Genomic DNA, 23,656 nt, shown 5'->3' on the forward strand with positions numbered 1-23,656 from the left:
CCTCAGGTTAATTTTTTTTCCTTAAAGGGCAACACCGACACCGGGGCAATGACAATAGCTTTCCGAACAGTTGTCCCGGTGAGCTAAAAATGATAGATAAAATGAACCAAAGTTTGTTTCCTGTTCTATGGGGAAACCCCATCACAGATCCTCATGGTGGCAAAATAAATAGATCTCGTGATTACTCCCCAAAGTAGCCGAGGGCCTTTTATTGGGAGGAAAAGATTCTGAACTTTCCAACTGAACTTTGGAAAGGCCAAACCTGAAATTTCAATATACATGTACTCAGAAGTTGAGGGACAAAGAAAGTTTAGGATTCCAAATAAGTATAAGATAGTATTACTGACACAGGGCTATCAGATCAGCTGTCATGTCTAAGGATAGCGACAGAACTGTAGCTCTACAAAGAAAAATTGGGACATATCTATCCTTACTTTTTCCAGAGCTTCGGTTTTGCAACTAATCTGATGTGGAATATAACTTGGAAGAGAAGACTACCATTATAAAATGACTTTATTTCCAGCCATATTCAACAATATGTAACATGTTATCAAGTTTTGTGTTACTGTTGTTTTATACAAATTATTAATTGCTCTAAGTAACACATACACAAAATACACTTGCATGAATAATTTCTTAAAATATTCAAAAGTTGCTTAATTGACATTGTAAAAAATATGTTGGTGAAATAATGCATTTCTTAAATAAAGCAATGAGATTAATAGAGAATTATGAATGAAATGGGAGTGTTGAAAGTACATCTATATTTTTCCAATTTAAACAAGGGCAATTCTTTTCAAGGTCATATGATACAATTACATACATCTGAGGTAGACTTGTGAGGGCACTAAACATTTTCTTCAAAAAAGAAGAAAATCATAGAAACCACCCCAATAAATAATGTCCAATTTCATTTTTATCAAAAAGTATTGACTTTTCTTGTTTACTGATTCAACTCCGACTAAAAATCCCACTACGGTACAGAATCACCACAAACTACATCAGACTTGTGTCTGAATTGTTATATCAAGAAAACCTCAAACATACAGATTCTTTCCTCATTAATTTTTAAAATGAGTGGTCATATCGGGGGAGAAAAAACCATTACAGAACTTTACAGACGGACATAGAGGGCAGTGTATGCCTGCATGGAACTGGATTCACAATGCTTCAGCTGACCTAATTCACTCTAACAATCTTAATGTTGAATTATAATGCTAGTGCAACACACAAACTTTACATTTCTTAAAATTCATCTTTCTATATACAAAACAAAAACAAACATCAGACATAAAGTGAGCACAAAAACTCGGTATTTATCACTGTACAAATGATATCAATGTCTTTACAGATCGTGCCTTCCAAAAAGATTGCGTAGTACAAGTAAATTTACGTTTCACGTTATTAAAAATCAGCTTTTAAATTTCTTCAGAGCATCTTCTGCAAATGAAATCACATGAACATGCTATTAATGCCAACATCACTGATACATCACGAAATATTTTCTCATTTGGATGTGAAAGTTACACGTCAATGTGATACATATGTAAATATATTAAAAAAAGATATGTACATCTGAAATGCGTTTCAAATAAATATTTGCCATTCAAAATAACATCACATATTGAAACATACATTCGACTCAGTAAAACTTCACATACAATGTTGTACATGCACTATTGAAATCTACAAGACATTATCATAATAGAATACGCAGATCTCTGTATGCTTATGCAGTACAGTGTACATAAGCTTGTCACAACCTTTATCCTGCATGTCATAAAGCCACATTTCACTTGATACTCTTGGCGCGGCTTTGTTTCAATGTCCTCAGCTTTGCATCAGGCAGATTCCGAAACTCTCGAACACATTTTGAACTTCAAAAGTACAACGCACAACAAATTTCTTTATCTGTCTAAGTTGGCAGAAATCCATTTTGTTCACACATACTTGGCCTGATTTGGCAGTTCTCTGTCTTTTAAAACACTCAGGACTTGACAGGTGCTGCGATACAGAAATCGCAATACAACATGGACAATTGTTCTGCTATGTTCAGGTAACTCATTTACTGACATTTTCTACAGCCACATTTTCGGATTACTGCAAGATTATGAATGTATGAATATCCGTCTTTACAATATAGTCTAACTTTACGTGTTTTAATTTTCTTTGGTTTACAACAGTACTTTCCACACGACCCTTCACATCGTCTGAATTTTATCCGTGTTCGAGACATACACTTTGTTACAGGGTGTGTATATCTGCTACGGAATACTTTCTGCTTACATGTTGGAACTGAAACAGAAAAGTAACAATGCACATAAAGGGGTCAACTTACAGGATCAAGATTTCAGGGGGAAAATCATTCCGTAGTTTGTTTATTATAGGTACAAGTAATAAATATTCTTGGTAATACAAAACAAAATCTTGTATGAATTAAGTCTTGCTTTTATTTATCCTTCTGAGTAAAGTGATAACGATTTTACACCATTACAAATTGATGTGGATTTGCAATATTCCATCAAATTTAATATTTGTGCAATAAAGAGAATCTACAGTATAAATAGAATTCAGTTGTAAGGAATTTTTTTTTTACTTGTAACACAGTTAATGTGCCTAATATTTACACTTAAGAACTTTAAATATTACAAGGTTTATTGGGGAAAAAATGACTCCCTCCTTCAATCTACACACTTGATAATCAGCTGTTCTGGACTGATGTAATGAACCACTCAAACATACCTAAGTTACAGAATTTCCCAGAATATCCTCGTCGACATTTGCATCGATAGCCTCCCTTCTTTTTCCGTGGCTTGCACTGTCCATTTTTACACTTGTTATTTGCACATTGATCGACCTTACACCCTGGCATTACTTTATGGTTATATTTAGAGGCACTAAAATCCAATTGTTTTCCATTTATATAGAAACCATGAAAGCACCCTGAAAGAATCAAATAATATATCATGAGTTAGGCCTAATACTTCAATAAAGATATGCGTGTGATATCACTACAGCAACCTGATCCAATGAGTTGGATCATGGCGAGTTCCCAGGCGTGGATCATCTGATCAAACGATGTGAACCTGATGATCCGCGCCAGTGAAAGAGATGTGATCCGACTCTTCAGATTAAGTTACTATTATATAGGTCATAATTAAAATATACCCATTTAAATCATAATTATTATTATGTTTATTCAGGCAAAGCATCAGATAAATTACAATTCAAAAGGAATAAGGAATGCATAAATTTCTAATGGGCCATTAGCAAAGACATACAGTTAAATTTTTTTTTTTGGTATGCAGTTTTGTCTGTAACACACTCCATCATTTTCCACAAAAACATATAACATCATCAGTTTTAGAGAGACATGATCTGAAATCTGATTATCAGTGAGGTGATCCAGAAAGTCGGATCACACTCTGTGAATTTAACAGTATCAAAACACAGATTATTGATGTGAATTTAACAGTAACAAAACACAGATTATTGATGTGAATTTAACAGTAACAAAACACAGATTATTGATGTGAATTTAACAGTATCAAAACACAGATTATTGATGGGTATATCATAAAAATACTTCTGGTACCAAAAATTGTACACACAAAAAAAATTCACTCAAATATACAACCGCATGCACAAAACTGTTCCTGAAATGATCAACACTCACCCTTGAAGCTGGTCTGACTTCTAATTTGGAATTTTTGATGAGCTAGTGAGCTTTTGTTAGCTGACAGTCCCCCGATATACATATCATCCTTTACATCTAGATATTTACTATCTCCCATGTTCACCACAGATCTCGACACACCATCATCTACACGCATGGTGAAGTTACGGTGATGAATAAGGAGCTCCACAGTATGAAGACGATCGTCATTTACAGTTACGTAACTGAAAATATAGCTGTACAGTGTGGACATCAGAGATTTTCCTGTAAAGAAACTAATTCCAATTCTACCCAGGAATAGTTCCACAGCCAGATGCTGATCAGCCCCAATGTAGAATATCACACCCGAGTCGGTCTTTGTCTTCATTTGCATGGTGATGTTAACCATGGATTTGAAATCAATTTGTGGCATCTGAATATAGGAATCATCAGCAATAAAAGAAACGCTGGTCAGTTTTTCACACTTCTTTCCCGAAAAACCTGCAAGATAGCAAGTTGTCCAGTCATACCGATGTCAAACAGCTGTAGTTTCAACAATTATAAATTGGTCAATCGTTACTGTATGTGCTTGTAATTCATTGCATACATAACTTAACAACAGTTTTAAAACTTCTTTGAAGACATTTGTATTACAAATTACTCTAAATCTATCAATATTTTAAGGCAAATAATATTTCTGTGCACATGCATGATCCAATTCTGTTATATAATTTGTCATATCATGGTTCCATTTCATGCTTTAGAGGTAAGTATATTTGATAGAAGAGCGATAATGTATTTTATATAACATAAAAAGACAGAAGATGAAAGGATGAATAAATCAGAAAGGAGGACTTGACAGTACCTGGAGCACACTGGCACATGTAGTGAGAACCACCTTTGGGTACATAGCACACCCCATTATTTTGACAGGCATGAGATTTGCAGAGACTGTTATAAGAGAATAGATTGTTAACAGTGAGAGGGGCTATTTCACAGAAGCGTCCGGAGTATCCCCTCGGACAGTAGCAGGTATATGATCCCAGGCCATCCACACAACGCCCACCATTCTGACATATGTGGGACTTACAATCGTCGAGGTTCTCCGAGCAATTCTTCCCTCCATACCCTGTAGGACACTTGCAACTGAAATCCATCAAGAGAGAAAATTATCAAATTAGTTATCATCCCATTATATCGGAATTCCTGAGTTTTGTTTACATATCACCCAAAAATAATCAAGGAATGCGAGTATCAAGATTGTCAAAGTGCATAAAAATATTAAATATGAAATACGTCATTTAAAAATCCAATTTGTATAATTTATGTGCTGATAAACTTGTTATTTTGTTTTAAAAACGTTCTCAAAATGACACCTTCATTCCTAACTAAATTTTGAGTAACAGATAATGTTAGCTGTTAACTTTTAAACTTTTGTCGTTGCCATCTATTTACGATGTTCTGCAGTGCTTGGGTGAGTAAACTCAAGATAATGAAAAAGATATGTTCATTAAAAAATAAACGCCTGTTGCATAACAGAGATAAAGAAACCAGACACAGCCAATTCAATTTGACCACGAGATATCTTTTTCCAACCAGAACCCCAACAATACATATTTCCACTTGTTTTATCGCATATTTCCGTCTGTTTTACCTGTAATCTGTGTCCAAATTCACACACGAGCCTCCATTTTGACAGTGGTTGTGATTTCCTCGGCAATATAGAATTTTTTGTTGACACATCTTGCCTGCAAAAGTTCAGACATTTGACATTGATATTACGCCATCTCATCCAGATTTCAAACATGCAATTAAGATTTCATTACCTAACATCGTTGAACTACTCTATCTCTTGACAAATTTCTAACGAGCACTTTATCATGCATACTGCATCTGTTTCGATTCTTTGATAAAATAAATAACTATCACTGTGCAGATGAAACCTTTATCAGTCATTCTAAAGAGCTAATGTAGCTATATAGAAGAACCTCTAGATCAGTCATTTTAAAGAGCTTGTAGCTACATGTATATAGAAGAACCTCTATCAGTCATTCTAAAGACCTTGAATTGTAGCAATAGAGAAGATTAGTGCTTGATATGTCTAATAAATACCAATACATGGTTGAAGAAAACACTCTTTTGGTGCTTCCATTGTTATTTAGTTTTATAAAGGAAAAGTCATTACATACTACATGTACCACACAGATATTGTAAAGTCTGAAACAAGTGCAATTACAGGTAAATTCAAATATAGCAACAGGCAATGAACATAAAGATGTAAGATTCAAATACAAGTATCTGCCATTATCTGGTTTGTGGTTAGGATATCTAAATTCTAGATTTCCTGATTTTAAATGATATACATCCCAGAACAGAATGCAGATTTTGGTAAACTGTGAGAGCCGATGATATTCTGATCCTAAAAGCCATCTGACAATCATGAATAAGACTGCAAAATTTAAAGACTTGAAATTTCAGCAGAACACTCTCTTTTCAAACACCTTCACATTTTCATCCCTAAAAAAGAGAAGAAAGGCCCCCTATTTACCTGTGTATCCCTGAGCACATAAGCAGGTATAGCCCTCCACCAAGTCCATGCAGGAACCATTATTCATACAGGCATGACCTTTACAGTCATCAATGTTTACTTCACATCGGTCACCACGAAATCCGCTGTTACATTTACATCTGGAAGAAGAAAAGGGCTCTGACATTCTAAGATGGCAAACTTTCAAACAGAAAAACACAAAAATTCACCATGCTTAATGCTTTGTAATGTTACCTAAATCTCCCATGATCCAATACTTCACAAACTCCATTACGACACGGATTAATAAAGCAGGCATTGATTTCATTTTCGCATTTGTCCCCATGGAATCCAGCTGGACATGCACAGGTGAAGTTTTTGAAGTCAATACTCTTACAGGTGGCACCATTAAGACAGGGGTCTTTTTGACAAGCATTACATTTTCCCATTACCTCAGGGTCAGGTGGCCCTACAATGATGTTAAGATTTAAATATTTATCAGATGTTATGCTTTATCAAACTAGTGCTTGTTTCTCTTTTTTTTATGCAAAACATGTGCCCTTCCTTGAACATTTCTGAACAATTTCAAACCAATCTCATATGAAATGTAACAGAAAATTATAATATAAGAGAAATTCCAAAAATTTTTGTAAACAATAGCCTCAGTCTTACCATTACAAACAAACAGCGAGGACTGGGTGGTGAGGAGAAGTTTGTTGAGCATGGAGTTAGGACCCACACAAGAGGCTATGCCAGACTCTACATAGTCCTTCTTGATCCAATCCGACAGCCACTTCAGGTTACAATCACAGTATAATTGATTGCCTCCCAGGGCCCTACAGCCAATGCAGACCACACTGTTAGTACAATGACATTATCTAATAATTGTTTTAATCAATCGAACAAATTTTAACATATCTATCAACTTACAAATGGGTCAATGATGTGAGGTCTTTGAATGTTCCATATGGTATAGATGATATATTATTTCCATGTAAAGATCTGTGAAGAAAGATTGAAAATACTAATGAACAGCAAAACATTTTAAGAAGGTATAACACACCAATCAAATTTGTAACCAAAAAAATTTAAATATATGTATACCCCAGTAGGATATATTTTATAATAAACCTGTGATGTTGGGAATTAAAATTTTATCACATGTAGCCAAAAAATTAAATCTTACTGCAAAATTGTTAAGAAAAAATCTTTAAATGCTTTGGGACTTGAACAGAATGACCTCTAGATTGCCAATCTCATGTCTTATAATACACTGTGCTATCAAGGCAGGGTATTAGCATCAGAGGAACAAAGAATAGAACTTCTAATTTGTTATTTTGTATTAATGGAATACTTCCATTTGAATAATTGCGACAATGTATTATTCTTCCATAACACAACTGGATAAAAAAATATATATGTATACTTTTTGACAAGGTTTACTTACAAAATTCTGAGTTTATGAAGACCAGAAAAGCTTGTAGGTGCCATGCATTCCAACTGATTATAGCTTAAAATTCTGAAATATAAAATTTTTAATTAGAATCAACATAGCATTGCTATAAAATACTGATACATTGCTTAATAATAGTGTGTGTATACTTACAGTGTGGCTAAATTAGTGAACTTGGAGAATATGTGATGTGGTAGTGTCACCAAGTTGTTATTGCTGAGATCTCTGTAAAACAAAACACACAAAAAGACTTTAATACTAAAACAGGCGGACTTCTTATATAAGGCAAATCAAGTACAGCAAATGCAAGAGATTTTTATATCTGCATAAAACAAACAAATCTTACAATCTTTGCAGCTTTGTAAGTCGACCAATTTCAGGAGGGAGATGCTTAATGTTATTTACATCCAAATACCTTTCAAAAGAAAATACAAACACACACAAATCAAATGATATTATAATTTCATATTCTTGAAAAATTGTACAAATGAAAGCAAATTCATTTAGAGACTTACAGTTCAGTGGTGTCCCCTGGAATAAGTGCAGGGACTACTTTGAGTCCCTGTCTACTACACCTAACAACAGTCCCGGTACAGGTGCACTTTGGGGGACAGTATGCTCGGGGGTCACAACTTCCCACTGCAACTGAAAGGGTTATCATCCACATAGTAAATAAAATGTCATGTGCATTAATTACAGCATGTCATCAAAGGCAAGAAAAGAAGTCATACACTCCCTCTTACGAGATCTTCAGAAAGAAACTTGCATTGCTTTTCGTCATAAAAATATAAAAAGCCGATTATTATTTTCATGATCATTTAATTACTATCAGAATGCTTTTAAGGGGAGGTAACTGGGACAAGCTAACACAGTAAATACTCACTATCTACAGTTTCGGAACAGCAGGGGGAAATTCCAGTGTTACATCCAACATCCATATCAGCTGCAAAATCAAGTGCATGCCAGTCACATGTCGAAGTCAACTGATTTCAAAATATCCATCTATTTACAGATGCATGCATTATTACAAAAAAATAGAATTATTATCTTATGACTAGATATTTTTTTGTCAATATATCAGATAAATTATTACTCATTAAACTGATTTTATAAGAAGACAAAAATTTGCCAGAGTGGAGATAAAACCTACAATAGTGCAGTAGATTTGGTTTGCCTAAAAGCCTTATCACATTCAAGTGTATTGCAAAATCATCAAAAGCTTGGGATATCGTTATATATTTCCTTTGAAGTTACATGGAATTTTTCACTTTTTCTCCCCCAACACATACATTTTCTCATCCACAAAACAAAACAGAAAGACAAGAAAAAAACCAAGGGAAAGAAGAGTGATAATAATGCATGCCTTTCTCCCAAATAAAACTGGCAAAAGCTTTTCTTCTACAACGCTCACAGTAACCCATTGATCATTTTAATAGTAACACTCAATTTCAAGGATTTTAAAAGTATTCATGACTGTGTTCTCTGTACTTTAATCTGACATACTTGGGCAAGTGAACTCCCCCTCTTTAATTGACAGCATAGGAACATTCTTATGTCGGGTAGGAAGGAAACACATGGGTACACCAGTAACAACATTACTCTTCTTTAACCAGCTACTCAGCCATCCCATGTGACAATTACAATTAAAAGGATTGGACTCCAGATTTCTGTAATGAAAAAGGATCAATTTTCACGGAGCTCTATATCTACGTGCATTTTAAAATTTCTTACAAACTTATATAATAATATCATAACGAAATTTCAAGTAATATATTGGGGGGAAATTCTAGCATTCATTTTCCAATTCCTTTCCCACAATAACAGAAAACTTGAAGGGAAAAACAGAACTAAAATCTACAGTTTTCATGGGAAAGAGATTATAAAATGTTCCTTTCTTGAATCTGTTCCAGAGAGTAAAAGATTGAAATATGAACGTAGAGGAAAGACTTTGGACAGAACTCGGGTTTGTTCGGTTGGCATTATCTACCATGATAATGCAACAAGATTACTAATTACAAAGCCAAAGAGGATCACTTCATCTCTATCTAAATGACCAATCCTCAATTTCTGCCATTTGCGGTTCCACCTTCTCCACAAGGGCGCCCAGTGTGGTAGATATCATCAACAGTGAACTTACATTATAGAGGTATATCAGTACATGGTTAACATATGAAATAATTACACAGTGTGCCATAATTAAAATGTAACCAATTTAAAATAAACATAAGTTGTGATTCATCGACCTTGGTTCCAGACAAGTCTTTAGGAAAAAAGCATGTCTGATGTTAAATACTCACAAAATTGACAGAAATCCTTGTTTATCAAAAGCTCCCTCAGATATGCATCTTATTTCATTCCCATACAGAGACCTGTAATATAAAAACGAAATTCTAAATACCAGGGTATATCTTACAAAAAAAAAAAAAAGTCTTTTCATCTACCATAAGAATTTCAATTATCTCTAAATATGATTCTCAATGCACTAGTACTTTTATCATATGGAGATTTGTTTTCAATTTATATCAATTTCCAGGTCAACAATCCGAAAATCACTTAAAACCAAAGTACACTTAAAACATTCAAACACCAGAAGGCATGATAACAGATATTGATGTAAAAAACATGGTTCATCGTTTTAGCAGTTTGGTAAAGAACATTTTGACTCAATGCTGTCAACATTTCTCCAACAAGAGAAGATAGGTGTATATGCTATAATCATCTCTCTTCTCTTATCAAGTTCATGTTGATTTTCTAATTTCTACAGCGAAAAGATTTATCACTGGGAGCAGCCAACAAATTTATTACCCCACCTCTAAGCAGAATACTAGCTTTTCATGAATTTTGCAATCATAATCTTCCAATCAAATTTTAATGCCGAGCCCTCATCTCTCCCCCTATATCACATCAGCAATTATCTCAAACCAGCCTAAATGAAACGTGACAAGGATTGTTGTTTAAGATCAGCTTTGTTCCCTAATAAACATCTTAATGCATGTTAGTTATCAGGTAGACTGCCTTGTAATTGCAGCAGCTTTGCCTGGGAGCGTGACAGGGTGAACACATGCTTGTCTTCTACAATACCGGGCGATTTTTGCTACTGTCTGCAGTAACTCTGCCTCAGGTACTTGAAATGGATCGTCTGTTCATGTGTTGTTTGAAGAAATTAGTAAAGATAAACAGAAAATCCCCATCTCCAGTGAAAACTCAAACATAATCTGCAGTCTCCCCAAACCTGTTGACAAAGCTACAATATGTATCACTGATATTAAACAGGGATTTTTTTTTTAATCAGCAAACTTCAATCCTTACAAAAAACTCATCATTGGAAATTTATGCCAAATCTTCTACTTTCAAAAACTATTTTAGCTCATTTTTCTCATGTCTCAAAAAGTTGTTTATTGTGGGAGTATAACGTGTGTGTAATGGAGGGGGTGGGGATCTACTGCATTTGCAGCTCACCTAGGTATTCTTCACTTTAGAATGATACATGGTCACCACCATTAATATTTCCCTTTCTTTGTCATAACTCAGTGTCTATTTAACGACAACAGGTGTGTTTATGAATTCAGTCATCATTAACCTCCCCAAAAAAGATAAATCTGCATACATGCTTGAACCACATAAGCACAAAATAATTGCAATGGAAACAGCATTGATAAATGAAAGCGAAGGAGGATCTTACATGGAGTGTGTGGATGACCTGTCATCAACTGATCTTCTCCACAAGTGCAGCCGTCTACCTACCTCTCAGTAGACGGAAGGGTATTGTTTTTCTTCAATAACTTAATTATCACTAGACTAAACGAAGGTTTTGGTAAAACATCAGTTGACTCAGCTGCACTTCCATCTGGTAATGTCTCAAGTTTAAACAATAAATCTAACAGGTGCAGTCACTAATTAGTGACGGCAGGGAATCTAATTATATACATAGAACAATGCAGATGTCTGGAGGCAAACATTCGTTCATCCAAGGGTATGAAACTTGGGGTAGAAAGTTAATTAAAAGATAAGATAATGCAAATGATCTTATAAATAACCAGTCTGGTTTAAAACACCCCCCCCCCCCCCCCCCTCATTAAAAATATAAAATAAAACAGCTCTGAAGCCAGTCATTGCAGCAGAGGTGAGGATTATGATGCATTTGGAGAATTCGTTTGATGCTGTGTGCTGATACTTACAGCTGCCGAAGCTCCGTCAGAGCGTTAAATGTTGTGTTGCTCAGGCAGGTAATTCGGTTTTTCTCAATAATCCTGTGAAGAAGATATTGTACAGACATACATGCACCAATTACATAGATAATAGGTCTTTCAGTATGTAGCCCATTGCTCTCTGTCTGTGGAATGTTGTAAATGTTTACTAGAAGACCAGATTTATAAATCAATTTACCAGTAAATTATATTATTGAGTCAGAAGGCATAACTCGTTTTGATGGCTTTCGAGAATCCTATTGAAAATGTTATACTTAATTTCATCAGAAATGTTCTCGTACATAATATGAGTACATCTAGGTGTGCAAAGACTTTTCGTAATATCTAGCATTTTATCACAAAATTGATGATGCAGTAACAAAGACATCCTCAATTGTGCACTGCGATTTGTGAAGACATAAATCCTCAAAACTTCTATTTCATGCTCATTGAATAAAGCACATATCATGATGTGATAATTTGTAGTGGTGAAATCTTGAGGCGAAATGGTGTAACACTTACATCATTCTGACGGTTTCCAGTCCCTGCAGAGATTTCCCCGAAAGCTTTCCAATTCTATTATTGGACAAATCTCTATAAAAGAATTTTTTTAAAAACATATACCAAAGGCATTTGAAATGGTCTCTAACATCATTCATGTACATCACTCATCAGTATACAGAAATATTTTTCCTTCCCTTTATTTAACAAAACACTTAAATAATTGGGGAAAAAATTCTGCAACGTGATTTGAAATTTACATCATCTGACTTTTTTTTTTTATCTGAACACCAATTGTTTAGACAGTAGAAAAAGGGGGAAAATACCAGTTTAATTTACTGTGAGGATTTTTAAGAGCAGCTTATAAACATGCCCCAGCAAAATAAAAACTCACACATCTATCAGCTTCTTTGCCCCATTAAATGCACCTTCTTCTATCTCCTGGAGACGATTACTGCTCAAATCTCTGAAAGACAACAAATAAATTGTTTTGCCACAAAAATCTTTCTAAGCCAGTTTGTAAAGATAGTCTTGAAATGCTGTAAATATCAATCTAATTTTGCCAAAATGCTTTGCTATTTCAGCACCATTTTGAATCAATGCATTATGTTTCATTCTCTCACTGAGAAGAACAATAAATGAAAGTCAAACAAATCTCCAGATAGTTCTGGCTTGTAATATTACATCAAATAACTTGTCAATTTCAATCTTATCAGTGTGCCTAGACATGGTGCTGCAAAATCTGTTTGCATAACTTTGGCTACACATCTTGTTCGAAGCAGCAAGACTGCAGCGAGTTCTTTTAAATTTAGGAATCTCTAGGAAAGAGGGGAAAACTTTTACAATTTGCCACCACTTACATGACTTGTAAATTAACGAGTCTTCTGAACACGTTGTTTGCCCCAAGCTTCTCAATTTGATTGTTCTGAAGTTTCCTAGAAAAAAAGAGACACAAGAAAAAATTATGACCTGATATCTTTAAAGAATAAATAAAAATTGCTGTTCTATTTTCAACCTGCAATAAATCTGTGACAATAATCTGAAATTTATGAATAATTACAGATCTACCTATTATCAAAAATAAAGGAAGTCTCAAAGATAACGTTTGGCATTAAATATCCATTTGTTATCGCCAGCCTATGGATCATATCAGCTTCCTCTCTGACATAGCCTGACATTTACATTCACATAGTATGAACTCTACAACTCCGGAAGTAGGGTCATCCTTGCATGAATGAAATTTGGACAAAAACTTAAGCATCATTCATTTAACTTTGGCGAACTTTGAAAGATTCAATATGGGCGGGCAATTTCTTTACAAGAAATAATTAGATTATTAAATGAGAGGAAAACTTCATAGATTTTGGTAACTGTCAATTTTAGAAATTTTCCTTTTCTTTTATTTCATTTCACTGTAGAATGTTCAAACTTACAGTTCTGTGGTGTAAATGGGAAGATTGTCTGGTATTAGTGTCAGATGTCTATTTGAGCAATCGACCACAGTGCCCAAACAAACACACTGCTTGGGACACTCTACATCAATCACACATTGCCCTGCATTCTTAGTTCTGTGGATTTCTGAACCTGTGGAAAACAATGAGGCTGTGTTTATGGAATATATACTGGATCCTTCAACTGTTAAAACAAATCACCCTACAGGTTTATGTAGGCTTCCTACTCTGGTTTATATAATTGTTAAGAAGCACCTGATTCATGCAAGTGCACTAGAAATTCTAGGAATACCTTTGCATTTGAACTTCCCAGCTCTTGCAGTGGCTATCTTCTTGCGCTTCATCCGTCCCGGTGCCTCACACCTTGCAATACTGGTTTCCACAGGGTTTTGGTGTAAATATTCGGTCAGCCACTGCAGGTTACAGTCGCAAATAAATGGATTACGGGCCAGGTGCCTGTAAAAACCATTGAGAAATCTCATGTACAGTGTATACAAATATATCTCACTCCCTATATCAAATGAATACAAAACATCAATTATAACATATAACTGTCAAGAAAGTACAGCATATTAGCATTTTCCAGGGATGATATCAAACAAATTAATTTCTCCTGACACTGTGAGGATGTACGTACAAGTTCTTGATATTTTTCAGTGGAGCAAATGTCCCATTGGCCAGAGACTGTATCTTGTTATCATAAAGAGACCTGCAATGAATCACTGGTATTATTGTTCATATACTCTTGTAATCTGAGCATAAAATGTATGTACATACTATAATTAATTATTCCTGTCTTATCTTTAAAAACTTCATTACATGTTGAAAATACACAAATTCGTAAATTTTATGCCAACTCAAGTACATGGCCTGGCCATTTTGAAAACATTCCAAAACATCTTGGGAAAATTCCTTGAAAATTCATCTAAAATTCACCAAATTAAAATAACTAATTTGACTTTTGGCATCCAATTTCACTTGGAATGATAAAAAATAATATCAACTTTGGTCTTTTATTGAAATTAAAGTCAGTTCCAATTCTCTGGGGGCTTTCCTTTACATATTTGCAGCACAATCACCCTATCTGTGCATTTACAATGCACAGATTTACATGCAACAGACTCACTACTTCAAACATGTCTAAAATCAGAATGTTATCAATAATGTTCCCTGCCACACATTGTCGCTATCAACTACTACATCTTCCGCAAGGTAAACATTACGTAAATAACTATCTCATGCCCTTCAATGAACTCAGCCGAAGGACTTTTTAATCAATTTCGTCTACTAATCCACAATCGAGTTCTTTCTGCACTGAATGGGCCAGTGATATGGGAATAGAACCGGCAGATACTTACAAAAGATTGAGACTAGCGAGGTCTTGGAATGCATCTACTCTTATACACTTTATCTGGTTTGCATTTAGCAATCTGAAAAGAGAGCAAAGATATTGAGCATACTGAAATACTTTTGTAGTCTACTGGGAGCAGAAAAATTACACAGGTATTTAATGAATGCTCCATGCAGTATTTCTCACAGCAGAAATAACAAGGTGAAAGTTCTTCTTATCTTCAAAAAGCAAATATATCTTTATGAGGGCATTTAATGAAGCTCTAAATCAGACAATTCTTCTCAATTCAGTTTCTACATAATCCAAATTTTTTCATTAATTCTGAGTTAAAAGTTCTGGATAATTCACTAATTTGCTGTATCTTTTCGCAGGGTCCAATTGATTATATCAATCATTTTGAGATGTCCCAGAGCATGTTTGTGCAACATCAAACAAGCTGTCTAGAACAAAACCCTGTATTCATGTAATCTCTGCTAGATCTGAACTTTGATGGTCTACAGCAATGTTTATTTGTGCAAATGCAGTTGATCAGATTTTTAACAAAGACATTTTTCTTCTCAATATCAGAACTAGAAAAGTACAATTACTAAATGTAATATCACGCTCTTTTTTTAATGCGGTAATGTTGCACTTCTTTCCATATTTTGCATTTAATTCAATTTTTATCAATTGTAAATTTTTTAGAATATATGTCAACAATAAGTAATTCTCTTACAGAAAAACAAATTTCCATCCAGCAAAAGTAATATATGCCCTGCAAAAAGCATATTTTCTGCTAATTTACACATGACTCATGCTTACAACAGCACTCTTACGGAATAAGAGGTCTTCAAATGTTATATTCAAGTTGCCATAAAAAAAAAGATAAATGTAGGATTTTGTTAATGAAAAGCATCATATGTACTTAAATTTTGATTGATATTCCATCATAACTGTTGCAGTACATATTACTTACAATTTTTAGATATATCAACAGAAACTGACAATTAGCTTTATGGAATGCACTCCCCTAGTAGAAGCTGTTAAGTGCCTATACTTACAGTAACTGAAGAGATGATAGGCCCTTAAACAGGCCAGGGGGCAAGTCACTAATCTTGTTCCCATAAAGCACCCTGTGTAAAAGAGAGATTCAATGACTAGTAATCAGGGTACAGAACTCACCAGAGGCAATGAAATCATCCGCTTGCCTTTTAAAATACCAATACCACAACCATCAAATAAACTAATAATTTATTTTCTTAAAAAAGAACGCGATAAATATCATTCATACTTACAGAGAATTAAGCGACGTCAAACCACTGAAGGCATCTGCAGCAATCTCAGTGATTTTGTTGTTGCTCAAGTTACTAAAAAAAAAAAACCATAAAAATGTTCAAAACCTTAATTTCTCAGCTCAAATCATGATCATAAAACAGTTGATCTAGATTGAACTTTGTTCTATTCATTTACATTGTTTATCACCCCTTTAATGGACCTGTCCACCCAAATTACCACCAATTCATTGTCATCCTTCAACAAGCCAAATTTGCTTTCTGTGTTACACATTGCACTAAATACCATGTGACAGTCAACATCTATAAATTCACCACGGTCACAGATCAGCTGTACTGTAAATGGGGTGGTGGAGGAGCAATACTGTGTGTGGTGCTGACATCAGCAACAGGTGAGGACCCAGCACCATCGACTACCCCCATACACAACAATCAAATCCTGCCAAACAGCATGGGGGAAATTGCAAACTGATTAATCTTTTGATCATGGTTTTTTTTAATTGTTATCTTTTCCTGTGACACTGCACAGTTTATTTATAGGAGGCCTTAAAACAGTTGGTAAGGATGTTTTGAGTAGATTCTGACACCTTCTTTGGCTGTTGTGCTTGGCTGGGTGATGGTGTACTTCTGTTTATACCACTGTGTGTATACTTACATTCTACGAAGCTTCCTCAGATCAGCGAAGGCCCGGATAGGCACCACGACAATGTGATTTTGCTCCAAACGGCTGTCAAAACAAATTTTACACACAACTTGAGATGAAATTTCAATTATTAGACTCTGCTCTCTTGGAAACTCTATACCAAATTGTGGTTTTTGGTATCCTACATCATAATGCAGCTTCTAATTTCTCTTTTGTACTACATGGACAATTTAACATACTTGACACAAGATGTTAAAAGATATTAGTACATGACTCGGTATAAAATCTGACATGATTTTTTCAGCATTTGAACATGACACAGTATGAAATCTTTTACAGCGTTTCTTACATTTCAGTAACATCATCAGGAAACACAGAAGGGAACTCTGTCAGCCCTGCACCCCGACAGTCTACCACTGCATTTGTACAGCTGCATCCCTTTGGACAGGAAGCCCCAGAAGAACATCTATCACTCTGCTGCTGTGCAGTGTCCTGACCTTTAAAAATTAATCAACATATCCACACCTTTAAATACCACTTCTGTCAACTTTAATTAACAAAACAAGAAATATGTACCATTTCAGCTTACAGGTGCTACAGGCAAAAGCTAATAAAAAACTGTGATGTCATATATGACAAGACTTTCTCACCAGTACTACACTGGAAGCTGTATTTCTGGACTTCGTCCACCTCTATCCCCTGTAAATTGGGCGGGGCGGAACATTCTGTGTACAATCCGAGATTGGGGTGGGCCTTCAGCCACTTTGATAGCCATGACAAGTGACAGTCACACACAAACTTATTATCTATCAGTCTCCTACAATCAATATTTAAATACACATTATTTACCAGAAACATTCAAATGAAGGATGTTGTTACAATAAGGAGTTGATATATAACTTATGGGTGTGAAATTCACGAGATGAAATATGATATCACCATTCATTAGTGATGCATAAATTCCTTAAATTGTCTCATTGCAAAAAGATTATAATATCATAAATAATTTTTCTTTTTCCATATACATGTAGTATTAAGCAATTTGGACATTAGCGAAAGTTGTGCCTCGCTTATAAATCTTACAATGCAAACTCACGGAAATAAAGACTCATAAAACATAAGTGATTTAGGGCATAGAACTGCCTCTTTGCAATGCCTTCACTTTACAGTTACTATGTTGCACTTTTCACAAGAATTGGAGGTTACTAGGTAAACCTTGCCTTTTAGAATATGAGCTTCTTTCCAGCAGTGTTCTTTAGTGAATAGAAATTGCATAATCCCTTACACATATGAGCATTAAGGTGATATTTCTAACAAGAAATGTGTAAGCATTAACCTTCATTTTAAAAGAAGAGGACATTTCCTTTTCAGAAAAGAAACTACTCATCAATCACACGGACAGAACACAGAGATGACTTGGTACAACAATAATTATCTTCCATTAAGGTTCAGACATGCAGGGAATTCTTTAATCTCTAAAGTATTTTATCATGAATCTGAAATTTTTTTTATTGGGGTCTAAAGAAGCAAGGCTGTAGCCGTGCTAATCTTTTTTTCTCGGAGTTGAAGTGTTGACCAGAGTTGACCAAACTGGCACTTACAATGTCCGAAGATTGGTCATGCTGTCAAATAAATTCTTGGGTAGAGATGTCAGCTCATTGTAGTTCAAGGTCCTGAAATAGGAAATTGACATCCGAATTACTATTTTTATTTCTTTTTTTTAACCTGCATTGAATTTTCTAACTGTCCTTAAACAATATTTTCTGCACCTGAAGCATTTTTTTTGTAACAATGTGGGAAACATTCCATTTCTAACCAGCATAATAATAGAATGTTTTATAAAACTGATTTCCTGTCTATATACAGAGATCTGACAGACTGTCAACAAGTGACTGTATTTCTTACAAGATCTCCATGTTGTGCAAAGGTTTAAGCGCTGTCTCCGATACACACTCCAACTTGTTGTGGTCCAGTTGTCTGGAAATAAAACGCCCATTAGTCTCCCCATAAACAATCACATCCCTATCAAATTCCAATGCAATATTTGTCTACTTGTCTAAAAGTATTTTTAAGGCTATAAAAAGACAGTAAATTAATTTAGATGGAGATAGATATGCATACTATTACTTAATCATTAGATGCTTGACCTGCAGCTAAATAAAATTTTAATCATTTGTGTACCAATACCAGCGTATCCCATCCGATGTAAACTTGATTATTCTGTAGATATGCTGCTAACCCTGAATACGCCTTTTCTCACATTTCAATCAACTTTGGTAATATTTCTATCACTTGCATATTAATATGACAAATTAAATTTGAGCACTAACTCATGCTTTCCATTTTTATCCAGAATAAAACATTCAAACAACTGAATAGAGTGTCTTAGCCTCATGTAATAACTTCATTGACATGGAAAATTAACAATGTAAACTAGGCTTTTAAAAGTTTCTGAAATATGCACTATTAAACAAGACAAACATTGTGAAATATGTTCAGTTTACTAAGACCATTTTAAAATTGTATTGCATTAGAACGTTAATGCTCTATATTTTTACAACTCCGGGCGTAAAAGGTTTTCCCAATAAAGAAAACATTCTTTGATTTCTCATAGCTATTCTATACACAAAGTTCATAATAATCTTTGCAGTGCAATGAATGAATAAAAGAAAACTGTATTTGGGGATGGGTTGTCTAGGCCAATTTGAGGTTTTGAAAAAAATGAGAAACAAATTCAAAGCATGCCAGTCAAAATGATATGGGAGTTTGAAGATATTTCAATCACAGTGTTTACAATTAGCTCTGTTTAAATAAAATTGAACTGAGCACCTCTTAATGTCAGTGTTTGTGTGGCATAAGTAAATATGACAAAAAATTATGACTCTATTCAACCAGATGATCATGTAAGACGAGAAAACACCTTTTTATTCACTGATGGGAAAACTTCACTATTGTCAACACTTCAGAAAATAATTGGTCTGGAAAATTTGTCAAACAGATTGTCGATAACAGGGTGTAACACAAAAGAATATTAAATAAGGGCCAAAACTCCTCGTTATACAATATACAGATATGATATTGTTGCAATTGGAAATTATATGACTAAATCAGATAGAATCTTCTGTGTTATATAATGTTGACTTCCGTATTGTGTACCCCAGGTTTTAAAAGGTTGAAGTGCCACTGAAATGCACCCAAAGTAATATGTGGTATTTCTCTATCAGCACTACCTATTTACCTGCTATTCAGATGTGAGGGTTTGTATAATCATAAAAGTATGATAAATTATTACTAATGATCCCCTTTCCCACCTTATTCTTAAGTTTCCCATTTTACGCAATTCTCATAATGCTGATGCTATAGTTCGATACAAGTATGACCAAAAACTAAATAAATGTACATGTGTAATAAAGTCTGAACACCCCCCCCCCCCCCCCCCCCCCCCAATGTTACATCAGTTGCAATATTAAAACATTGAAATGGTTTGTATGGAACCCTTTCTTTAGTGCTCAATTAACAACATGCAGACATGTAAACATAACGCTTCAGTTGCTCAGGTTTTCTGTAAACAAATAACCATAGAGTTCATGAAAATGTATTTCATTATATCATCCATGTATTAATTGTGAAATATTCCCATCCACTGCTGAAGTTTTTCAAATATAATTTTAATTTCATTCTACGTTTTGAAACTCTACAATTATGCTGAAGTAATAAACAATGATTTCTTTCAGAAATTACTGATCATTATTAAGCTACACGTGTGTTCTTCATAAATGTTCTCTTATTTCCTGGGAAAAAAATTTTTAAATGAAGTAATTACTACTTTACTGCCAATGATAAAACTACCTTACAACTGTAAACCTTTGCATGAATTTTCATTACATTTTTATTATTGTTTAATGACGAAAGGAATGTGTATTGTAATTAAATAGAAGTTTTATCTTTAGTCTTACATTCAGAATCCCTGAATATTACCCAATCTCGATCTTCAATTGTTTATTTCATTCACCAGCTAATTGCAAGGAAAGTTTCTTTCAAAATTGATTTTTATCATAATTTGAAATTCCTTATTCTGATAAAAATAAAATTCCTTCTTCTCACAAAAAATGAAATTGAAGGTATCAATTACCCTGTTAAAGCTCGATTCTATCTACAGATGTATAAATTTGTTATGTAATGCACAATAGAAAGTCCCTTTGGGTCATTTAGTAATTAGTTCTAAAATTTGACAGACACCATTATCTAAAAAAAATAATTACAATCAAGACTGCAGTGTCGACAGTTATGCATTAATATTACAGGTATAATACCAAACACAGTCATTACCTATGCAAATTATGTAGGCCTATGTTTATGGTCTGTACTACAAATATGTAATAAAGCAAGAATATTACCCGTATTCACAGGACTACAATGAAATACGTACAAATTGCGTAGGACAGTGGATCCAACCAACGTCTTTTTTCCAATAACTTTCAGTTTGTTGTAGCTCAGATCTCTACAATACACAAAGAATACAAACATAAAAAGATAATGGCCTCTACTTACAGCAGCCTTAATTTTGTGATATCCAGATAATGTGGATATATTGGATATATTGCATACAATATCATAAACACTGAAGGCAAGAAATTTTATGTCAAAACATTTTTTTTTCCCATCAAAACACCTGTTTCATTAGATTTTTAAAAAAAGAGTTGGGCCATCCTATGAAACTGTTCTTCATTAAAGTTTTGAAGTTCAAACATCACAACCATTAGATACTACTCGGGACATGAGCCAAACTCTAGTTCACTTTAAAACATCAGTGAAATTTGTCTTTTGAACTTCTTAATGTCTCTACATCAGCAAACACCTGCACTGCCCCAATACACAAAAATATCAGATTTAAAAATTTTAAGCAATGAAAATTTACAGGTGTACATTTGAATATTTTTCATCCATTTACAATTTTATTTCATGGTATATGACCTTATTGTTCTGTATAAATAAAACAAGATCTCAACCACCTAACTTCAATCTCAGACCAAAAAATATTTCACATTCTGATGTCTCAAGATTTTTTCGATTTTAGTCGAACAAATCAAATGGGCATTTTAAAACTATTTCAATTTCCCTAAACATTAAAAGGAAAAATCAGACATAAACTTTCTAACTGGTTTGATTCTGAAGATAAAGAGCTCTGGAGGTGCTTATTTAGTCTTTAAAAAGACAAATCAAAATGAAAATTAATGTCTTATTTGGAGACGTGTTCATCGAACTGCAATCGGCAAGTAAACAGAGTAAAGACTTGTGTGAGGGCAAGGTGCTTGCGTTGGTGCTATGTATCATAGCTACAACCATTCCTCTACGAGAAATACCCCAACTTCATAGAAAAATCACTACTCCAGTGAAACTCTACTTGACAAGATGAAAGGTGGTCCATGTTAAAGCCTATCTCATATTTATCATAAAATCTCAATTTTTCTCTGTTTCCCATTTTATAATGAGTTGGATTGTGTTTGTTTTGAGGGTAGAAAACATGCCTTTCCGCTGGGTTTATCCAAGTTCAACTTATGGTCAAGCAGTCATGTAAAGTATTTTATACATATATCCACACCTCATGTTCAATGAACATGTGGTCATTTGCATTTTAATTTGAATATTATTCACCAAAATGAATCTAAACTTTTTATAATCCCTGCAATTTCTCTAACTAAGATTCCTAACCTCTCCACAGAGAAGAACCATTATTTAAACCTGCAATACATGGACAATTTGGATAAACAGAAAGTTTTTTCCCCGTCATAAATCTTAATTCACTGAAAAAAGTAGTTAAACTGTCATCACAGGTACGTCACACTGAATAAAATTCTGATGAGCCCTAATAAAAAAAAATTAATCTAAATTTTTTTTTTCAAATCCTACATACTTATTGCACTTTACATGTAAATCTTCAAACTTGGTTTCACTACACATTTAAGGGGAGAGAGAGAGAGAGAGAGAGAGAGAGAGAGAGAGAGAGAGAGAGAGAGAGAGAGAGAGAGAGAGAGAGAGAGAGAGAGAGAGAGAGAGAAAGAATCTCAATTCAAATCTAATCTGATATTCCTATTTGACTTCAAATTAACTTGCTGTCTTAATTTGCTTGAAACCACCCTGATAACACCCAGTGATCAAACAGATTGACGGAGAAATAATTTACAGTCATAACTTTAAATTTCACATTTGACTCCCAAGTTGATACAAATTGCTGCACATGTTCGGAACATGATATACTATCATAAATAGCACCTGATCTAGTGAACAGGGTAATTACAAATGAGCAAAGTGTTTGAACAAGTGTTTTAACCATTTCACATTAACTGCAGATATTATCTGTAAAACCAAAGAATTCTCTAAAAAAAAAAATGAGTTGGTAGGAGATCTTCATTCACAAATTAATGAATGGAGAAAGTCAACTATTTATCTGGGGGAAAATCTTAACCTTGATCACGGACCTTAATGAACACTGTACCCTCTGTTCTGATAACAGTACTTTTAATTTCCGTTTTCAATTACACCAAAGTATTTTTCTTCTGCTTGATTCAAAGCATCAATAATCTCCTTTAACTGACCACCAATACAGAATGAAGAGT

At 34.2% G+C, this 23,656-nt stretch overlaps 1 protein-coding gene across 2 annotated transcripts in view; it reads right to left on the minus strand.

The window, feature by feature from the left end:
• Window positions 1–495: 495 nt before the first annotated feature.
• LOC125659900 (slit homolog 2 protein-like) overlaps window positions 496–23,656 on the minus strand; it is a 41,978-nt gene continuing 18,817 nt past the window's right edge. For both annotated transcript variants that reach the window (XM_056148954.1, XM_048891695.2), the window contains 32 exons: window positions 21,469–21,540; window positions 18,945–19,016; window positions 18,641–18,712; window positions 17,690–17,856; window positions 17,389–17,536; window positions 17,052–17,123; window positions 16,400–16,471; window positions 16,166–16,237; window positions 15,133–15,204; window positions 14,412–14,483; window positions 14,067–14,230; window positions 13,757–13,907; window positions 13,184–13,258; window positions 12,718–12,789; window positions 12,345–12,416; window positions 11,814–11,885; window positions 9,933–10,004; window positions 9,139–9,302; window positions 8,519–8,578; window positions 8,151–8,280; window positions 7,982–8,050; window positions 7,789–7,860; window positions 7,630–7,701; window positions 7,113–7,184; window positions 6,855–7,018; window positions 6,438–6,651; window positions 6,204–6,343; window positions 5,310–5,403; window positions 4,521–4,801; window positions 3,677–4,156; window positions 2,743–2,943; window positions 496–2,295 (listed from right to left, as the gene is read on the minus strand). In XM_056148954.1, the coding sequence (XP_056004929.1) occupies window positions 2,066–2,295; window positions 2,743–2,943; window positions 3,677–4,156; window positions 4,521–4,801; window positions 5,310–5,403; window positions 6,204–6,343; window positions 6,438–6,651; window positions 6,855–7,018; window positions 7,113–7,184; window positions 7,630–7,701; window positions 7,789–7,860; window positions 7,982–8,050; window positions 8,151–8,280; window positions 8,519–8,578; window positions 9,139–9,302; window positions 9,933–10,004; window positions 11,814–11,885; window positions 12,345–12,416; window positions 12,718–12,789; window positions 13,184–13,258; window positions 13,757–13,907; window positions 14,067–14,230; window positions 14,412–14,483; window positions 15,133–15,204; window positions 16,166–16,237; window positions 16,400–16,471; window positions 17,052–17,123; window positions 17,389–17,536; window positions 17,690–17,856; window positions 18,641–18,712; window positions 18,945–19,016; window positions 21,469–21,540 (4,012 nt within the window). In that variant the 3' untranslated portion in view covers window positions 496–2,065. The remainder of the gene's footprint in view (window positions 2,296–2,742; window positions 2,944–3,676; window positions 4,157–4,520; window positions 4,802–5,309; window positions 5,404–6,203; window positions 6,344–6,437; window positions 6,652–6,854; window positions 7,019–7,112; window positions 7,185–7,629; window positions 7,702–7,788; window positions 7,861–7,981; window positions 8,051–8,150; window positions 8,281–8,518; window positions 8,579–9,138; window positions 9,303–9,932; window positions 10,005–11,813; window positions 11,886–12,344; window positions 12,417–12,717; window positions 12,790–13,183; window positions 13,259–13,756; window positions 13,908–14,066; window positions 14,231–14,411; window positions 14,484–15,132; window positions 15,205–16,165; window positions 16,238–16,399; window positions 16,472–17,051; window positions 17,124–17,388; window positions 17,537–17,689; window positions 17,857–18,640; window positions 18,713–18,944; window positions 19,017–21,468; window positions 21,541–23,656) is intronic.

Source organism: Ostrea edulis, chromosome 9 (genome assembly GCF_947568905.1).
Source record: "Ostrea edulis chromosome 9, xbOstEdul1.1, whole genome shotgun sequence".
NCBI lineage: Eukaryota > Metazoa > Mollusca > Bivalvia > Ostreida > Ostreidae > Ostrea > Ostrea edulis.